Source organism: Cryptococcus neoformans (genome assembly GCF_000091045.1).
Source record: "Cryptococcus neoformans var. neoformans JEC21 chromosome 12 sequence".
Classification (NCBI taxonomy): Eukaryota; Fungi; Basidiomycota; class Tremellomycetes; order Tremellales; family Cryptococcaceae; genus Cryptococcus; species Cryptococcus deneoformans.
The window spans coordinates 461787-479954 of NC_006681.1; the positions used below are offsets into that span (position 1 = coordinate 461787).

The 18168-nt window shown below is 47.9% G+C and overlaps 10 protein-coding genes and 1 non-coding gene across 11 annotated transcripts in view; 4 read left to right on the forward strand and 7 right to left on the reverse strand.

The window, feature by feature from the left end:
• CNL05210 (hypothetical protein) overlaps positions 1 to 847 on the reverse strand; it is a 2179-nt gene extending 1332 nt beyond the window's left edge. Inside the window, exons 1-6 of the mRNA XM_568061.2 lie at positions 747 to 847; positions 515 to 683; positions 442 to 453; positions 346 to 393; positions 259 to 292; positions 55 to 193 (exon numbers count right to left, since the gene is read on the reverse strand). Of these exons, the coding sequence (XP_568061.1) occupies positions 55 to 193; positions 259 to 292; positions 346 to 393; positions 442 to 453; positions 515 to 683; positions 747 to 762 (418 nt within the window). The 5' untranslated portion in view covers positions 763 to 847. The remainder of the gene's footprint in view (positions 1 to 54; positions 194 to 258; positions 293 to 345; positions 394 to 441; positions 454 to 514; positions 684 to 746) is intronic.
• Positions 848 to 1109: 262 nt separating this feature from the next.
• CNL05220 (hypothetical protein) lies at positions 1110 to 2217 on the reverse strand. Its single transcript, XM_568062.2, has 2 exons — positions 1816 to 2217; positions 1110 to 1767 (listed from the first exon to the last, which is right to left on the reverse strand). Exons 1-2 carry the CDS (start codon positions 1940 to 1942, stop codon positions 1136 to 1138), a joined length of 759 nt encoding a protein of 252 aa, XP_568062.1. The 5' UTR covers positions 1943 to 2217; the 3' UTR covers positions 1110 to 1135.
• A 295-nt stretch (positions 2218 to 2512) lies between these two features.
• On the forward strand, positions 2513 to 2603 carry CNL05230. Its single transcript has one exon. It is a non-coding gene; the product is annotated as a tRNA-Ile (tRNA).
• Positions 2604 to 3096: 493 nt separating this feature from the next.
• Positions 3097 to 4131, forward strand: CNL05240 (conserved hypothetical protein). The gene is made up of 3 exons (XM_568063.2): positions 3097 to 3799; positions 3852 to 4009; positions 4062 to 4131. The coding sequence occupies exons 1-3, from the start codon at positions 3145 to 3147 to the stop codon at positions 4077 to 4079; spliced, it is 831 nt and encodes a 276-aa protein (XP_568063.1). The 5' UTR covers positions 3097 to 3144; the 3' UTR covers positions 4080 to 4131.
• CNL05250 (cytoplasm protein, putative) lies at positions 4100 to 5553 on the reverse strand. Its single transcript, XM_024658179.1, has 7 exons — positions 5430 to 5553; positions 5341 to 5371; positions 5181 to 5285; positions 4906 to 5131; positions 4756 to 4848; positions 4427 to 4701; positions 4100 to 4371 (listed from the first exon to the last, which is right to left on the reverse strand). The coding sequence occupies exons 1-7, from the start codon at positions 5515 to 5517 to the stop codon at positions 4152 to 4154; spliced, it is 1038 nt and encodes a 345-aa protein (XP_024513850.1). The 5' UTR covers positions 5518 to 5553; the 3' UTR covers positions 4100 to 4151.
• Positions 5554 to 5777: 224 nt separating this feature from the next.
• Positions 5778 to 8306, forward strand: CNL05260 (histone deacetylase 3, putative). Its single transcript, XM_568065.2, has 4 exons — positions 5778 to 6283; positions 6336 to 7252; positions 7306 to 7396; positions 7449 to 8306. Exons 1-4 carry the CDS (start codon positions 5860 to 5862, stop codon positions 7550 to 7552), a joined length of 1536 nt encoding a protein of 511 aa, XP_568065.2. The 5' UTR covers positions 5778 to 5859; the 3' UTR covers positions 7553 to 8306.
• CNL05270 (AY086643 putativepod-specific dehydrogenase SAC25, putative) lies at positions 7533 to 9092 on the reverse strand. The gene is made up of 7 exons (XM_568066.2): positions 8884 to 9092; positions 8552 to 8832; positions 8455 to 8505; positions 8346 to 8397; positions 7995 to 8295; positions 7864 to 7937; positions 7533 to 7812 (listed from the first exon to the last, which is right to left on the reverse strand). The coding sequence occupies exons 1-7, from the start codon at positions 9013 to 9015 to the stop codon at positions 7609 to 7611; spliced, it is 1095 nt and encodes a 364-aa protein (XP_568066.1). The 5' UTR covers positions 9016 to 9092; the 3' UTR covers positions 7533 to 7608.
• A 392-nt stretch (positions 9093 to 9484) lies between these two features.
• CNL05275 (hypothetical protein) lies at positions 9485 to 11628 on the reverse strand. The gene is made up of 3 exons (XM_024658834.1): positions 10553 to 11628; positions 10191 to 10502; positions 9485 to 10145 (listed from the first exon to the last, which is right to left on the reverse strand). The coding sequence occupies exons 1-3, from the start codon at positions 11102 to 11104 to the stop codon at positions 9684 to 9686; spliced, it is 1326 nt and encodes a 441-aa protein (XP_024514666.1). The 5' UTR covers positions 11105 to 11628; the 3' UTR covers positions 9485 to 9683.
• Positions 11629 to 12779: 1151 nt separating this feature from the next.
• Positions 12780 to 13637, reverse strand: CNL05280 (hypothetical protein). Its single transcript, XM_024658180.1, has 2 exons — positions 12918 to 13637; positions 12780 to 12864 (listed from the first exon to the last, which is right to left on the reverse strand). Exon 1 carries the CDS (start codon positions 13540 to 13542, stop codon positions 12925 to 12927), a length of 618 nt encoding a protein of 205 aa, XP_024513851.1. The 5' UTR covers positions 13543 to 13637; the 3' UTR covers positions 12780 to 12864; positions 12918 to 12924.
• Positions 13638 to 13770: 133 nt separating this feature from the next.
• Positions 13771 to 15474, reverse strand: CNL05290 (conserved hypothetical protein). Its single transcript, XM_568068.2, has 8 exons — positions 15099 to 15474; positions 14850 to 15026; positions 14694 to 14799; positions 14545 to 14646; positions 14377 to 14493; positions 14019 to 14329; positions 13898 to 13963; positions 13771 to 13844 (listed from the first exon to the last, which is right to left on the reverse strand). Exons 1-8 carry the CDS (start codon positions 15369 to 15371, stop codon positions 13821 to 13823), a joined length of 1176 nt encoding a protein of 391 aa, XP_568068.1. The 5' UTR covers positions 15372 to 15474; the 3' UTR covers positions 13771 to 13820.
• Positions 15475 to 15636: 162 nt separating this feature from the next.
• On the forward strand, positions 15637 to 18135 carry CNL05300 (hypothetical protein). Its single transcript, XM_024658181.1, has 3 exons — positions 15637 to 15806; positions 15874 to 16361; positions 16414 to 18135. The coding sequence occupies exons 2-3, from the start codon at positions 15931 to 15933 to the stop codon at positions 18017 to 18019; spliced, it is 2037 nt and encodes a 678-aa protein (XP_024513910.1). The 5' UTR covers positions 15637 to 15806; positions 15874 to 15930; the 3' UTR covers positions 18020 to 18135.
• The last annotated feature ends 33 nt before the right edge of the window (positions 18136 to 18168 follow it).

The window sequence follows — 18168 nt, forward strand, 5'->3', positions numbered from 1 at the left end:
TGAAGGACCTAGTATTAGCGACAGAAGACTGCCAAAGATAAGGATGGAACGTACCGTTGATTCCTTGGTCTTTACCCTTCTCGTCAATGTAATGAAAACTTCGAAGCATCTTAATAGTCGAGACGTGCGCCCTGGCATCGTCAACAACACGCTCAGATCCGTTCTTCACGAGGAATTCAAGCAACGTCAGGGCCTATTGACGTGATGGTAAGTACGTAGTCGCTTTGAGACTGATTAATAATCATGGTCCCCACTAACCTTGTAGATCTGTCTCCACTCTCGGGCCTCCTTTCTGTTCTTTGGGTTAGACTTGTTCGACACCTCCCGATACATAGGTGAACCTACTCCATGAAGCGCGAATAGATTGTAGGCATGATCTCATTAAATTGAGCACTGCCTCTTGTCAGCATGTAGTCGTAATGTTGTCAAACAATATCTCACAAGTTATGCGTCCTATTGATACTTCGTCAGTTTCCATGTTCGAATCATGCTCACACACAGCGCTGGCGCTTACCCTTCTGCGATTTGCTGCATCAATGTAGAGCTGGCTCCCCAAGGATCGTCGTTTGTGGCTTCTCGCACCTTAGCCTCCATCTCACTAATGTTAAGGACGGCATTTTTGGCTTGGTTGTAGTACGATTTGACATCGTACATCGTCAGCTGGGACGCCTGCTTGGCGAGATCTGGAAGTGTTGCAGGTGTCAACATTAGGTAGTGCAGCTAAGCTGTTGACGGAATATACTGACTTTCGATAAGGTCCATGTTGGCTATGGCCGTCTGGCGATATGCTGTGTATGAATAGGCGTCCTGTTGGAGGAGCAGATAGAAAGCCAAAGTCAAAGCCAAGGTGGATGAATGTGAGTGAGTTCGTTGGGTGTGAGGTGAGCTTGACCGAACAAACGCGGCCGTGGCGGCGGCGGCCAGAATGGGAACCGCCGGAAATCTAACTCGTGGCATTTCTTGTCTGCCAAAACGATCCGACAAGCGACGAACAACGAAGTCAAGGATTCAACTTCCATCAAATCAATCAAGACTCGACATATGCATCGGCAAACTATATTATTAACAGACTATACCAATATATTACAGGAGGAGCTAACAATGTAACTCGAAATTAGACAGTTTACCAAAGTCTCTATTCGATGCGCTCCAAGTCCCAGCTGGCTTCCAACTCAGCCCAGGTTCTGGATCCTCCGACTTCGCAATCAATTGTCCCGGCAATCTTACATCGCTGATCATAAGATATCTTAGGCTTGTACGCGGTGCTTGCTACCCTGGACATCAAGTGCCTGTCGCCGAAGGAGACATGAACAAATCCAGCAAACGCGTCTCTTTGAAGGAGTTTCTTGGCCTCGATTGCCAGGTGAAGTTTGGCAGCTTCGATCTCGGTCGGAAGCTGGGAGTGCTTCTGGCAGCGATAGCGAGCGTACATCCTGTACATTATCCGTCGACGGAGGTTGGATGCGAGTCTGAAGGCCAGTATTTCGTCCTCTTGAGTGATTGGATACTGACCATAAGGGAGGACGACGACGACCTTGTGATAGAGCCGGAAAGGAATCTCGCCTCTTAAAAAGTTGCCCTTGCCGGCCCAAGTCATGATATACCCCTTGATATCGTTGCTATTCGATGGTGTGAGGTTTTGCAAGACAGCGTCGACCGTGCAGTCGGACTTGTAGGTGTTTACGAAGCCATTATCGTTTGTGGTGTTGGCGGTGTTCACTAAGTCAGCTTCTTCTTTGTTGTCAGCGTTTTGTTGGCCATCTTGGTCTGAAGGGGTATCAGCATGCAAAATTAAGAATTGAATACTTCACTTACCAGCTTCAATGGTTGACTTTGAGGGGAAAATGTCATCCGTGAAAAGGAAATCTTCGCAGGACATATATTTCGATGTGTAGTCCCAGTCGTATTGGTTGAAGCAGAGGGAGGTAGATGTAGGGTGCATTATTGGAGATTGAGGACTTGGTTTGTGGGAGGCGAAAGCATTGATTCATCTATTCGTAGGCAATGAAGTAAAGGGGTATTTATACCTTGCTAAAACGACAGCTTTGCATCCAGCGGCGTATAAGAGGAGAGTCGCTATAGAAACGGATATAGAGCCTCAGACGGGCGGATATCCCTCATGGAAAGTGGAATGCTTTTAATGACAGTACGCTGGCGAAGGGCTCAAAACAAGGCATAACCTTTGCCACCAGTCTGGTAACCATTATTGACTCCTCGTGCGGAAATAGAACGCGACTGATATAGACTGCGCAGTAGAAATGTTCGTACGTGATATATGTATATCCGCCATCATTTGCGCCGTACAGCGGGTTGGCACCGATTACTTTATTTAACATTCCTTTGGACATCACTTTAGCATGGAAGCTTTTTCTTGCCGTATGCGAAGGTCATCTACGTGTATGTGAGCTACTTACTTATCCAGAAAGTACATGTTCAGACAGAGCAAAGCTGTCCATATTCTTAATTTAATGATTTATGAGCTTTACACATGTTTGCTTATCAACAAATGATCGGTCGATTATATCAGTTGGTTTAGATAGTGGAGCTAATAATAAAAATGAGTTATTACTCCAAGGTCGGCGGTTCGATCCCGTCATCGATCATTTCTTTTTGTTTTTGTTGCTTGCTTCCTCTTCATCTGCGGTTCAGCCCTTTTCTGCCTTGATTCTTTCTTCTTGCATCACATGCATCGCACTTAAACTGCGAGAGCATCGTCATCATTTTATGTATTTGGATTAATTTCGTATTTATCCATAACCAATGAGGCGAACAAGAGGGCAATGTGTGTGGAATAGGTGGGCCCACTTACTGTGCTCGAGCATCGCATTGCCTATAGACAACAATTTGCAGACAGGGCCGGTAAGCAGACACAACGTCTTAACAGCCACCAGACCTTTGTGCAGATTAGCTTTGGTAAGTATGCTTGAGTCCATAGGATGCAAACGAATGAGGCCACACATAAAATGAGGGCTGCTGCGTGCTCTTGTTGCTGCATTACTTGAACTGTGAAAGGGGACTACTTTATTCTGTCCCCCATTTAAGAAGGCTTGTCCATGACCGCATCCATTTGCACGACTTAATTATACATCGATGCTTTCTTGTCATATTACAACACGACTATATCCTTCAGATCGTTCCATCATCATGCCTCGCTCCCCATCTCCAAGTCGCGATCATGACCGCCCGCGCTCCCGTTCCCGCTCCCCACCACCCCGCAAGAAGCCCAAGGAGCTCTCATTCTACAAAAAATCCTCATCCTCCATGGGTTCCCTCTCCCATCGCCGCGACCCCCTGGACGAACCCACTTCAAAAGAACGAGCTGAGGCTAGAGAACGCGGAGAAGTGCCTAGAAGGTTTGGAGGTACGAGGGAGCAGGGTGTGAGGAATACGATGGGGAATGTACCTTCTGCATCTGTGGGCAGTTTTAAGAGAGGTGGAGATCCCCTGGATCGATACGGTGTCCGAGGAGATCCGAGAGATGAGAGAAGGGATGATTATGGGAGAGGCGATGCTTACAGGTTGGATAGAGATAGAGATGATAGGAGAGATAGGGACAGGGATGATTATCGAAAGGATAGGGATCGAAGGGATAGAGATCGGGATAGAGATCGGGATAGAGATAGGGACAGAGATAGCGAAAGGAGAACAGAACGTGATAGGGACGGATCACGTCGAGATGCTCCCCGTGCTGCCGCCCCAAGTTCTACAAGCGCACCTCCGCAAAGGCCGGCCGCCGCTCCGAGTGCAACATCCATGAGGTTGATCGAAGTTATTGCGAACGACCGTTTAGGACGTAAAGGTATGTCTCTTCTTTTGCAATTTGTGGGACTGTTATTGATATGTGAGGGTAGTGCGAGTCAAGTGCCTCCCCACCGATACTGTCGGCGACCTCAAACGTCTTATCGCCGCCCAAACCGGTACGACGGCCCAGAAAATCCAGCTCAAAAAGTGGTACACTGCGTTCAAAGATCATGTATCACTGCAGGATTATGAGATCCACGATGGAATGGTGAGTCTCTGGAGAACTGCGAAATTTCATGAGTACTGATGAGTATGCACAGAGTTTGGAAATGTACTAAAATCTAGTCAAAATTGAATATATTGTAGCTACATGCATTACTTCTCTCGGCCTTTCATCTTGATACAATAATCTAAAGTTTACCTCGGCCCTCCATTTCTCCTGGCTTCCCGAAAACCTCCTCATAAACCTCCCCAACCATGTCAACGAGATCACCAGTGACCATACTTCTGCCTTTTTTCTGGAAGCCTCGTTTTGAGACAGTTCGGTTGAACGTGGAAGCACCATATGCCGCAAGGACAGGGATGTTCTCTGCAATAGCCTTGTCTTGGGGAGGGGGATGACCTACATGCCTGGGTAAGGTTAGCTGACCCTCCGCTTAACATCTTGTTGTCAACGATAACTCACTCATAAGTTCCCCGAACCCATTCGCTACCCCAAGCGAGCAGAACACCGGTACTACCACTCAAGATATCTCCCTGGCCGCCGACCCGCTTCAAGCCCCCTTCGACCTTGACTTCCAAGTAATTCTGCTCTTCTGACTCATCAGAAAGAAGTGCAGATGGAATCTTCAGACCGTTGGAGATGATATCGCTGGGACCTTTCTGAATGATGGTGGCATTGCCGAGAGCAGTAGCCAGCTGAGGACACAATGAGGTATGGGGGCCAGAGGCATTAATTTTCTGGTAGTTTATCAGCGTGGACGGGCTGAGATGAAGGACGGTTCTGGCACCTACCATTGTGTCACAAAGGCGTTTGAATTCCATGACATTGGGAGTAAGAATGATTCGAGGGACACCGGGCCAGTCCATCACTACCTTGGGCTCATTCTGGAACACCGTCAGCATGCCTCTCATATATGTCATCCTCAGTAGGGCATGACCTACCTGGACAAGCCACAATCCATCGGCGTCGACGACAACACCCATCTGCTCCATGTCCTTGGCCAGCTCAAAGGCAATCTTGGCACAGCTCTGCATGTGGTCATCCCTTCCCAGGCCAGGACCAATGATCAGTACATGCAAGCGAGACATGACGCCCTTGAGGGCGGACCTGATGTCCTCTCGAGACTTCTGAGGGTCGAGGATGGTGTGGACGATCAAATCCGGGGAGCTGAGCTATTGTCAGGTCTTGCTATTATAAGCAAGCGAGTTCAACATACTAGGTCTTAATAACGGCTCCAGCAGAAGGTTCACAAATAACATGGGCTAAATCAGCTCCAAAGCGCATGGCGCCCATAGAAGAAAAGTAAGGCGCTCCTGAGTAGCTGCATTACTGCTCAGCTTGAGGATTATTTTGATAAAGATTGTAATGCCACTTACTCTCCCGATCCACCAAGGACACCGATTCGACCTGCAGATACGGAGAAGTCAGACAGTGATTCCCGATGTTCCCTATAAGCCAAACGTACCGGCTTGACCCTTATGAAGCTTTGGGTGGAGAGGAGGGATCATGCTCCTCGCGAGGGAGAGGATGTGGGCGTGTTGCTTTGATGCCATTGTCGTTGACCTTTGTTGGAAAATAGTAGATTTCAGAAATGTGAATAGGAGACTCCAACAGACAACCGAGGAACGACGTCAAGAGGGCATTCTCGGTGGAGGCTGTATGACGTAGACCGGCACAACCCAATTACAAAGATACATCACAAAATGCGTTTGGCTCATTAGAAAAACTCAGATGGTTGATTACAAAGTAGATAACAGCTGCTAATGACCAACCTCCACTTTGGCGTCTGCTCTTCCACTAACCGTCTCCATCAAAAGAATCCAACGAATGTACTGCTTTGTTTGGTCTGCATCATCTCTTCAGCGCAATCCTATATTTCTCCAGACTATCAACTAATGGTACCATCTACAAGTTCAACAAATCACTCTGCATTTAGAGTGTCATACTTATGGTCGCCTGCTCTTCAACGTCTATCCGACGACTTGCCTTCGAATGTCGGACGATCAAGTATGGTGCATGATTTGATCAGATCACTCGACTTACTTGACTTTGAAGAGCTGAAAGAGAGGTTCTTGAAAAGCGATAATCCGGAAGATGAGGATGGAAAGAGTGAGGATGATGACGATAATGAAGCGGACAGGAACGAAGTTAACAATGGAGATAAACAAGGGGCTGATGGAGAGCCCCAAAGAAGAAAACCGGGCAGCCCGACTGCGTCTCCACCCCACGCCCAAAATAAGAAAGCCACAGTCGTATTTCCTCAACCAAGTCTAGGTACCAAGGCATGTCTCCTAAAATACCATGATCGCTCATACATAGGTAAGTCATCGTTGTAAACAAGCTGAAATTAGGTTGCTAACTCGTATATCAGAGCGCCTTCTAATGGCTCACACCGACAGAGATCCTAATGATCCTACTCATCTCCCTTCTTCACCTTCGTCATCCGCTTCTTCTCCCCGGCCTGCCAAGATTGCTCGCACAGATCCTTACAATCTCTCGCACGACAATCCTGTATTTCCAACTTTAGCGTCGTACATCTCCCACGTAACAGCCGCTACATCCACGGCGTGCCGTCTGCTTGCCACTGACAAAGCTGACTGGGCGGTATGTTGGGATGGTGGCCGGCATCATGCGAAAAGAAAAGAGGCTGGAGGATTTTGTTATGTGAATGATCTCGTCCTGGGTGGCTTGTTGCTCTCCCGCGAAGGGCGAATACCATTACCGTTGAAAGAAGGGGAAGATCCGAAGAGGCAGAGGACAAGGGCACCAAGGATACTCTACCTTGATATGGACCTCCACTACTCTGATGGAGTTTCAGCAGCCTTCCACTCCCCCACAGTATATCCCTACCCCTTGAAAGAAGGCATAACCCCCCCGAAACCACCAAACGTCCTGACCCTTTCCGTCCACCACTCATCTCCCATCTTCTTCCCTCCTCCTACACCCCTCTCTCTCCTACCCTCCCCAGATACTGAATCTCCGTTCTCTCTCTCCATCCCACTCTCAGCTTACCCTTCCCGCCAAACATATGCGAAAGTTTTCAACCAATGTATCCAGCCGATCCGCGAAGCTTGGGATCCAGACTACATCATTCTCCAGCTCGGCACTGATGGTCTTCCTGGAGATAGAGTGGGCCAGTACGGAAACTGGTCTGTTGATGGGGAAGGAGGGATCAAGTGGGTTGTGGAGCGAGTGAAAGAGTGGGGGAAGAAAGTTTGTGTGACAGGTGGAGGAGGGTATAGACATGATAATGCTGCTAGAGCGTGGGCCGAGGTCACGGGCGTCTTGGTGAGTTATTACTGTCTGCATGGAAGGGTAAACAGCTGAAGACAGTACGGTAGCTGGATAGAGACTTTGTCGAGGACATGCCTATTCCCCACCATGATCATTTTGAGCAGTACGCTCCGTCTTTTACTCTACAAGTGCCAGACAGCAAGTGATTCGTTTCCTTTGTCAAGGCCAAATAATAACAAAAGATGTCTAGGCCATATGAGGGACGAAAACAAGCCAGAAGATCTGGAAAAGGCTGCCGAAGTGTTCAACGTCCTCGCTGAGAGAATTAAAATCATTGTAGACGCCAATTCATAGCCACGGCCATACACAACGCATCTATACATAATGTTACTAGGCTTTCAATTAAGTAACTACGCAAACTTCTTTCCCTGCTCATCACACCAGTTCCAAACCTCTTCTATCCTCTTCTTATCCAACAAATCAGATCGGCAGATACCGACGGTGTTGTAAGGGACGACGTATTCGCCGTTCAAGAACCAAGCATCGGGTAAAGGAAGGGTCGCGGCGTAGAGCTGATTGAGAGCACCTGTGGAGGGGTCCCGGGTGAACAAATGCTTTTTTACAACGTTAGCTTATTGACATAGTTAATTCGTGAGAGAACTTACTCTCAACCAGGGAACCCATCGATAAAAGATTCCAACGAAAGGTAAATGGTTTGTCAGATTTGTCGCAACCAAACCTACATCAGCAATTATATAAGCATTCTATCGGTCTAACTTGAAAAAGGACGACTTGCCAGGATGGACAGCAACTGCAATCAACCTTCCCTCTTTTCCATAGGTATCCTCAAGATATTTCGCACTCGCAATGTTACCCCACTTGCTCTGTGCATACTCAGTCCACTTGTCAAGTTCGTATTTGCCTTGTCCGGAACCGGTGTCAGAAGGGTCTCGGACAACTGATTTGAAGTTGACACCTCCCTTGGGTGCCATGGAGTGTCCGGCGGAGGAAGTCAGGATGACTCGGGAAGGAAGGCTGGGAGGGGAAGAGAGAAGAAGTGGTAAGAGGAGAGTGATGAGACGGTGATGGCCGAGAGTCTATATTTACTGGTCAGTTATGCAAATGGATTCACTCAATGTGTACGTACATTGGTACCAAACTGGAGTGTGTATCCCTGCTTTGTGTATTGACCTTCAGGACTGTAGATGGAAATGGTCATTAGCAGTAGCTCAATGGACACAATCGGCGGGACATACGTAGCCATGATACCAGCGTTGGCAAACAAGAGATCAAGCTTCTTCTCCTTGCTACTAGAGTATTAACATGATTTTCTGATGGGTTTAATGCACCTACTTCAAAAACTCCTCGGCGCATTTCTCCACGCTCGCCAAATCAGTCAAGTCCAATTGGATAATCTCCACCCTGCCCTTCTTATTCCCTCCAGCTTTATCGAGCTCCTTGCGTGGGTAAGTCACACCCCAAATCCCCCTCTCTCCTCCCTTCTTGATATCTTCGGCAGCTTCTTTGGCTCGTGTCAAGTTTCGGCACGCAATATAGACTGTCGCGCCGGCGTTGTAGAGTGCGAGAGCTGTTGCGTAGCCGGTGCCCGAATTTCCGCCTGTGATGAGTACGACCTAAAGAATATATCAGCGCTGATTTCATGAGCTGCCTGAGAGATGACCTACCTTGCCTTCTTGATTCTCGATCTTATCAATGCTCCATGTTGGCTGGACCCAGAAGAAACATGGGAAACCACAATGGATGATGACGTTGACCTGGTAGCGGATCCAGAGCCATATGTTGGACCAGAGACTCATTGTAGAGAGCTGCTTCTGTATATGGGAAAGATGAAATGGTAACGGGAAGAAAATCAGCGAAGGAAAGGATATATCGCATAATGGGCCTTATTATCGTCGCCTACATGTACTGATGAAGTACAAGATGACGACACTAGCCTCGGGGCAGCCAGATCGTCGGTTATTAATTATTACCATTTTTTTGACATTTCCCACAACTGTTTGCTGCTTCTTTTCGCCTCCTCCTACTATGTTGAACCTGGAACTGATGATTCTTGCTTTGTTACTTCGATTATTATTGTTGATCGCTTTCCCCTTATCTTTGATTGATCCTTGCCCTTTAGCCATTAATGAGTAGATGTGACAGTCAGAGCATAATAGAGTCCACCACTGGCAAACCATCATCCTTCTTCTTCGCTAGGGTAACTTGCTCCATCAACACGCCCAAAGGACGACACAGTCCAATTCATGTACCATTTCACCTATTGTACGGGGCAGAGCCATGCACAATTATAGACAAGATCAAGACGCCTCACAGTAGTACTAACGCGACATTTGGGACCAACGAAAAACCGTGCGACAACAAATGATAGGCTATATGACTGCCACAAAATACTCGTATCTTAACAGCTACGACGACAATGAAGAATTCAATCGCACTAAACGCATCAACCCAACATTCATCCGTATCACCTCGTCCTTTGCATGCCCATCAAGATATCAGCGGCCATCAACACCTCCTGCACCTCCCAATCTGCCTGCTTGGACTCTCTCAAGGGGTACACTGGGCTTGGTTCGTAGAGTCCAAATCCATATGATGAAGAGCGTATCTTGCCATCCGTGCCAGCTAAATCGGGCTTCGCGACAACATTATCATCATCTCCGGTCGCACCAAAACTGGAGGAGGATTCCCTGGACCAGTCGCATTTATATGCCGGCAGGGTTTTGTTAATGGAGGCGAAGTGCCGTTGTTGTGGCGTGTGATGGTACACCTGTATTGATGACTTAATGTCTGTCCTTCGTTGTTCTTGGACGTCAGTACGAGCCCCTGCCTCGTTGGGGCGAACTTTTTGGCCCGTGTCCGAGTGCTGCCTAGCGTGGATGTTTTTAGGCCTTTTGACTTCCTCCTGTCGCCTGCCGCTTTGTTGACCCTGATCCTGTGTGAATGACGGCTTGCGCTTTAAAGCTATACTGACATGGGTGGATTTGCGATTGGCCTGCGTAGGTGTCTGAAGTTCTTCGTAGCTAGGAGTGGAAGATGGAACGTTGGTTGACCGAGTGTTGCCCATCGTTACTGAAGGACGGAAGGCGCGTCTCTTGTTAGAAATATTAAAGAATGCGGCCTCAACTGTCAAATTGTCCGCCTTGAGTTCTCCAATAGCAATCTTGCTGACTATCACCTTCATAGCCGCGGTAGGTTCGACAAGGCCTTCGACCATTGTATATGCTGGCTCGGGAATTTCTCCGGAGGCATGGGCTTTCTTTTCGTATTGGCGACGATTCTGAAACTGCCAAAAAAGTCAATGGTGTCTTGGATGAAGGGTTGAATAATGCGTACCCATATATTCACATGCTTTGTCCTAGTACCCATCCACATTGCCAATCTCTGCCGATCAACCTTTGGCGGACTAATGTCATTGTTCCACTGGACCTCAAGTATCTGCAACTGAGGAATTGTAAATCTTTTCCTTGGCGACATCTTGCACTTGAGCCGGTCGAGCCACGGGGCCTCCAAATAGTCCCATTCGTTTAAACTTTTCTTGTCGATTGAAGCTGCCTTGAATACTTGGCTTTGCTCGTTATGCCACCATTTTGGCACCCAATCCAGATGTGGCCCAGCATCTTGCCAAGGAGTGATGGCGGGGGGCTGAAGGCCGGCGAGGAATTGCAGGACAGAAGCGTCAACGTCGTGTATCTTTGGGTAGGCGTTTTCGCTGTTAATGGAGCTCTCCGACGCGGCTTGGGGTGATGTGTCATCGTCTGAGTCCGAGAGGATGGGTTCCTTGGCGTAAGTGTGTTGTTTAAGCTGATGCGAAATAGTCCTAGGAATCGACTTGCTCCTGATACGAGTGGAGGATCGAGGTCGTTCAGAAGCTATGTTGAAAGACATGATGAGGAGAGATTTTCAGTCAGAATGACTTGGCTGAGGATACGAATCTATGATAGTGTAGGAATAATGATGTGCTAGTGGAAGAGGAGGGTTGCTCCACCGGAAAGCTGATGTTTTACAGGTACTTGACGAGATTATTAAGAGATGGGCACAAGGGATGGCGTTGATTTTGAAAAAGAGAAAGGCAAAGATGGCAGTTGAGGGTGAAGAAATGAAAGTGAAATGGCGGTGAGCTTTTCAACCATCTGGCGGTGATGTTGGGGCATTTTTCGAGCTAGAAAGGGGTCCGTGCGTCAAGTGTACGATGACTTGCACCGATGATTGGGGTTGGTTGAAGCGTCTGCTGGCGAAAGCGCCGGGTGAGAGAATGCGTGACCATTATAGCACTAGCATCCAAGAGTTAGTTCGCTGAGTGACTGGACCACAGTGGATGTAAATAGAATCAGATAGGGAATAACACGCAAACCGGACGAGGAGGCTCAAAAGGAGAAATGAGAGCGCGCTCTACCCATGTACAATCATTGCGGCAACCAGTGGGTCAACCAGCCAGCAACTTTCGGGTTCTTTGCATTCTGCTTACCAATAACGGAATGCACAGAAGCCTCCTGGCTTGTGATACAACTCACCAACGCTTCGGGCCCCTTCTGCCACTTGTCTAGACGATGCGCGTAATTGCCAACCTTTGATAGTCGATCATTTTATACTTCCTTTCGCCCAGAAAGGGTGATCAAGTTTGCTCATACAGTATAAGACGGCAAGTGGTGGAGAGCCATCGTCATGTCAATGGGAAGTCCAATCCAAGACATGAGTCAATGTGATAATGATGATGACCGGTCCCTCAGCGATGTGGAGATAGCACAAAGTAGTGTACAATATAGTACACGGTCATTTACACGTCCACGATTTTCATATTGACGAAAAGATGATTTGAAGTTTCGCGTTGACACCATGGTGTGATTTCGAAACCCACAGGTTGATCTTGCATGTGGCCAGTGGCCAGCATGTTGCGCCACGCAGGGTATAAAGTTTGGCTGACCAATGTCAAGTTGCTGTCTGCAAACATAATCAGCAATCAATATCTAACCAACCCATATTACATTCATGATAGCCATCCTTTTCTTTGAGCAAGTGCAGTTCCCGCAATCGTGGAGATATTTGCTGACCACGTTATGATCAGAGGTAATCACGACAACGTTTTCCCTGCCGCCCCGATTTGATGCTCTGCTCCGTGAGTGTCGATTGAAATCGTCATTGGTGATAGTCCACCATAAGTCCCAGCTTGCTAATGAATGAGCTCTTGGACATGCTCACTCCCACACCATACCAGCTTAGCAGAGGCTATATCTATCTTGTTGACAAGCCAGAAAAAAAAATGACGAGGGCTTTGCGAGAGACGTTTGGGCAGCTGGTGAGCGCCCCCATTCACGAGCCTTGGAACCCACTGAAAAACCATTTCTTCCTCTAGCAAGCAACTCTGTCGCAACTAGGAAACACGACTTGCGACAAGCCAAGGCGGGCATCATCTATCTGAAGGCGATTCTTGATGGGAAGGAAGCACAAGTAGCCCAAGTAGTCGTTGGTGCAGCTTTCAGCGCCAATAGGCCTTAGAATGTCCTTATGAGTCGTTGAACACGAACAGTTGAGGGCGAGCAAGGAGTAAATAAACTGTATTGTTAGGACTTGCCATGCAGAAATTGTCTTCCTTTCAAACCTTAAAAGCATATATGCTAATAAATGCATTGTATATCAAGCTACACCTGCTATCACCATGTTAGATTTCAATCTGGGAGTATCACACTGGATATAAACTCACCACAAGCTTACGCGCCGGGCCTTTGCCAGTCGTAGTTCCACCCCTTTCCTCTGCTCTCCACGGGAACCCACGCTTCCCTTGGTACCAAACCTTCCACTCTAGTCTCCAACCATCTCTGCTCCAAAGTCTTCTTTCCCTTTGGCTGTTCTCCTCTCCTGTGCGCCTGTCTGACTGACGCAACTGCCAGGTTGTACACTTGTCGGTGGTATAATCCCCCCTTGCCATCTGCACTCTCCGGACCTCCATTTTCATGATTGGTTATCCTCTCAAGCTCATCACACGCTTCCACCATGCTCTTGTACTTGGCGTCCAACGCAATCTTTCGAGCCTCACGAAGTTCACGCTGGTAAAGCTGCCATGCTCGTTCAATAGTTTCGTACGCTTCAGCGGAAGGAATGACTGCCTGAAGTCGCTCGAGGTAGTCGGGGTGGTATGAGCCTGTAGGTGAAGAAGAAGTGGGAGCGTAAGAGTCGTGAGGGTAAAGTGTGTTTCGGAGGACTTCTGAGCGAGAGTCGGCGGGCTGGTGCAGATGAGGATTACCGCCAGAGGGCTTGGCGGCAGCGGCGTAGGCCCTTCGGAGTAGAGGTCGGGCGATAGGTGCAAGGGGACGGAAGAATGAGGACATTATGTAGTTTGTAAATGCTTTTTTGGTGAATAGACGAGGTTTCGGACGTTTTATTGGAAAGAGGAAAGACAAAGTGGTGACATGGAGTTTGAGTGATGTCCGCCGTTAATAACTAACGCCGACATTTTCCGTGCCTCTTCAACGGACGGACGAACGAACGAACGTCGGACGACAGTAGAAAGGCATGGCTCGATCGAGGCGACAAGCTGTGATTTCTTCTACATAGATGTTGCATACTGGCAGACTATATTATGTATTGCTACACTTTCATTATTACATTATTCGGTGACTTCAAGGACGATCTTTAACCAGTAGGGGTCAGCTATGATCAGTCCCAAAGGAAACCTTAACCTACTTTGCCGCTGTTCTTGTTGCCCTCCATAGCCTTGTGGGCCTCAGTAACTTTGGACCAGGGGTAAATCTGAACGGATATTTACATAAGTGCTTTCCATGTGGACCAAAGCATGTGAGCTCACCTCATGAACTTTGATTGTCATAGTATCATCGAGGATCTTGGGCAAGATCTTTTCTTCAAACGTCTTCAATAATTTGGCCTGGTACTCTGGACTTCTGGACCTCAAGGTAGATCCCTTGAAAGTCAATCTCTTGCCTAAGAAAGGAGCCATACTAGCTCCCGCCGGGAATTTGGCGCCAGACATGAAGGCGAGGGAGTAAAGTGTACCATCGAGCCGAAGGACATTAACGTTCTGGAGGAAGTAGTTGGTCCCAATAAAGTCGATGACGAGGTCAACACCATTCGTAATTTTTTTGATTTCTTCCTCAAAATCTATTTTGTGTTAATACAAAAAACCGCACAAGACTATAATGACCTACTTTGTGTCTTGTAGTTAAACACATGCAATCTGTCGGAATGACCGAGCTGCTTCAAGAACTCCACCTTTTCATCTGTTCCGCAAGTTGTAAAGACCTTGGCAGCACCGAGAGCGTGCACTAATCGCAGTTAGACATAGATTTCGTATATGGTTGGAAGGTGACGCTCACAAGCAATCTGGATCGCAGCGATACCAACACCAGAGGCGCCTGCGTGAATAAGGACATTCTGGCCTTCCTTCAGAGGCGCTTCGAGCGTCAAAGCTTGAGTAGCTATTCCTTTTGAGTCAGTAATGGCTATACGGGGACAAATCACTTACCGGTCATCCACACCTCAGGAATAGAGGCAGCCTGGACCCAGCTCAACTTCTCGGGCTTGGCCAAAAGCATTATCTCAGGAGACACGATATACTCCGCATAAGCGCCCTGGAGGTGGTGCGTCAGGGGTGGGTCAAAGGGAAGTATAAACCACCTACTCCATAGGACAAACCAAATACCTCATCCCCCTCTTTCCATTTATTCACTCCCTCTCCAAGTTTGGTAACAATGCCTGAGAACTCAACCCCCAAGATGGTTTTGGAAGCCTGAGGAGGAAGGGGATACTTTCCCTCACGTTGAAGGATATCCATGCGGTTCAAACCAAAGTTCCTAATCTACAGCGAAATCTGTGGTCAGCCTAGCAAACAAAGCGTATTTACGATAACCCCCCACTATCATTTACTCACTTTAACTTGGACTTGGCCATTTCCGGGTTCGGGCGTGGGTTCATGACCCAAATAGAGATCATCGGCGTGGCCAGTACCATTTTTGATCAATACAGCCTTCATGTTTTCTGGTATTTGAACTTGTCTGGCGACTGTTGTTCCGAATAATCGAATGGAGCACGGCCGAATGTACCTTGAGGTTATTGATGTGGTTGCCCGAGGGGTTGGAGTAGAGAGAAGACGAGGAATATGTCTTGTCTGCAGTGTCCTAATTAGAGGTCGGGAATGTGACATAGGAAGGTAAATATAGTCTACTGTGGATTCCTCGTTACTACCAGTGATTATTTCAAGATCTCATGCGACGAATGACTGATCGCCGAGTGCTAACAAGTGAGCGTCATAACGAAAGTGGAGGTTGGCTAATAATCCGATCCAAAATAGAGAAGAACAGCGCGGAAAAACAAAGCAAAACTTTACGTAATCTACCCCTAAAGGGGCATGCTACCACCACTGCACCAACAACGAAGCGGCTAGTGACTATGCCACCGAAGCCCATTGTTGATTTGAAGGTGTTTTCTTTACTTATCTATATTAGTTTTAATTCGGTCGATCGAGTCTTGTTATTTCATGCGTGGGAGTAATGTTGCATGGCGGATCCAGTCGACAGTGAAATGTAGACATAACCAGCACGTACCCCTGTTTAGGTGATATTTTACCCGTAGCCCATGAGTGAGCACAGTAACGGAATCGCACCACCATTGATACTCATACTGTATTAACTTCTGCACCGCACCAGTTCGTCGCCCGCCGCTTTGTCAGATAAAGTGTCGTTCAACATTCGTTCGTTAACTTCATGTTTCCTCTTATTCCTCAGTTTCTTTTTGCCCTCCCTGTTTGTTTGACTTCTCTTAAAAGCTCTCAAATTTCTCCTAACATTCAAACAGTCAGTACCATGGCCACTAATCGTATGTCTCACAAGTACATAGTTCCAACATCCAATTGCATGCCTCACGAGTCATCCTCTGCCTCAATCAACGATCCCCTTGCACCCTACCAAAGCCCCATGGGTTCGTCCCCGAACTTCAGGCACCAGTCCTCTGGCAACTTCCGTTATACCTCGGCACTAATCAAGGGAGATAATAGAGAAGATGAACAATGGGGAGTACAGAGTCATTGGTCCGATTGGGGAAGTGAGAATTCGAGGGCAGGAGGCAAGAAAGATGACCGACGTAGTGGAGGTTTGAGGAGAATGTTTACCAAGTCTGGTAAAAATGGGAAAGTTGAGTAAGTGCACTGCATATGGATGACGGGATTTGCCAGCTTATGCCGAGAGCAGTCGCTCCAGGTGCTCATCCGCCGACTTCCTCCTCAGTCAACCGAAAGAGCGTTCGTCTCCAGTTAAAGACATCAAGTCACCGATCCGTTCAAGCCGTCCAGCAACCGAATTCTTTCCCAACTTTCTCAAAGTATCCAGCTATAGTCCAAGTCGGCAGCATACCCGACTTGACGATTCCCATGGCGCTGGATGTAGTCCCCGAAGCATCGAAAGGAGTATATCAAAACACAAGAGAACTCCCTTGAAGACCAGTGATGTTGTTCCTCTTCACTGGAAGAGCGCAGATAGAGCTAGAAGTCCGTCAACAGGTAGAAATAGCGAGTCAAGTACTTCGCCTTTAATAGATAGAACGGGCTCCCTGGTGCAACGTCTTCAAAATCTTGACAACCTTCCGGACAGTCGGTATCCTGGCCCAAAGGCAAAAGGCTCGTATGGCACACCGACTCCTGACCGACCACGACCTTTCAGACGAGCATCCCAGTCAAGCGATCTTCTACCACGTCTTGACTGCCAGAGTCCTTGTGCTCAAAAAGGGGGCCCCCAGACTCGCGAATCAGAGGAGGACGTTTTTTCTGCACTTGCTTCACAACAAGAACCATCTCGTCGAAAGCGGTCAGCAACCCAGCCAACGCGTCGCAATGACCTTCACGAACAACCTTCCCGGCAGCCTAGTCGATCTTTATCAATCAAGCGCCCTTCAGAGGCCAATATCGCTCACTGGACGAATTACCCAGCTTCATCTTCGGCTCAGCATCATAGACAAGGTTCCATGGACCGTGCGGAGGCCCTCGTAATGCTTGAACGGATGAAATCGACGGGCAAACTCAGAATCGCCAACCCGGATCCTCCTGGCGTATCCAATTTATCTATGACCCGTCAGCTCTCACCATCACCTACGAAACCCGTAAACGCTTGCAGCTTGTACGGCGGATTGGCCTCTGATTCTGATGATAGCCTGTCAGTCAACAAGACCCCACACTGTTTGCCAGACAAATACTTTTCAAAAGAAAGCCAGGGCAACTTTCCGGCCAAATCGTACACAACACCTAGCCGCAGTCAAGCGTACGCATCGTTCCGGAAAGCTCAGTCAAGCCGCAAGACAAACACTCCCACATCTAACCGACCTGAAAGATCTCCCCATTGTCCTCTCCTGGGATCAGCCGCCGCAGGAAAGTCCCCGTTGCATAATGACGAACCCTTTGTTGATAGTTTGGCATATCTCACGTCTCCTCAATCTCCTTCTCAGTCCCTTGCTCGGAGCTCGACGGGCAACATGTCTGTATTCCACGGATCGCATATTGGATCGCCCTCACCCAAGAATAAGCACGGGAAAGAGGAGGAGGAGTTGTTACTGGATAGCGATGCGGACAGCAATGTCGACAGTGGTGACTATAGGACATTGTTCGGAAGTGTAAGGAGGCTTAGTGAGGGAAATTCGTCAGTGACGGACATGTATCTGGAGAGCTTTTACAGCGATGATGTGAATGGGCAGGATACTAGGGATGAGAGTCCCGAGCCGAGGATTGTGGAAGACGGGCCTCTTCTCCCGAAAAGTCTGAGTTTGAGAAAGACGAGAAAGGTAGGAGATCGATTGGTAAAGGCATGAAGCGCTAGGACAATGGTTTCTTGGAACGGGATGTGACAGTTGAGATGTTGAATTGGATAGTATACATAAATCCCTGTACTTTTTTTTACGAGTCAGTAGATGTCGTTTGTTCTTGTACACATGAATTAGTAGCTTGTTACGCGTTAGCT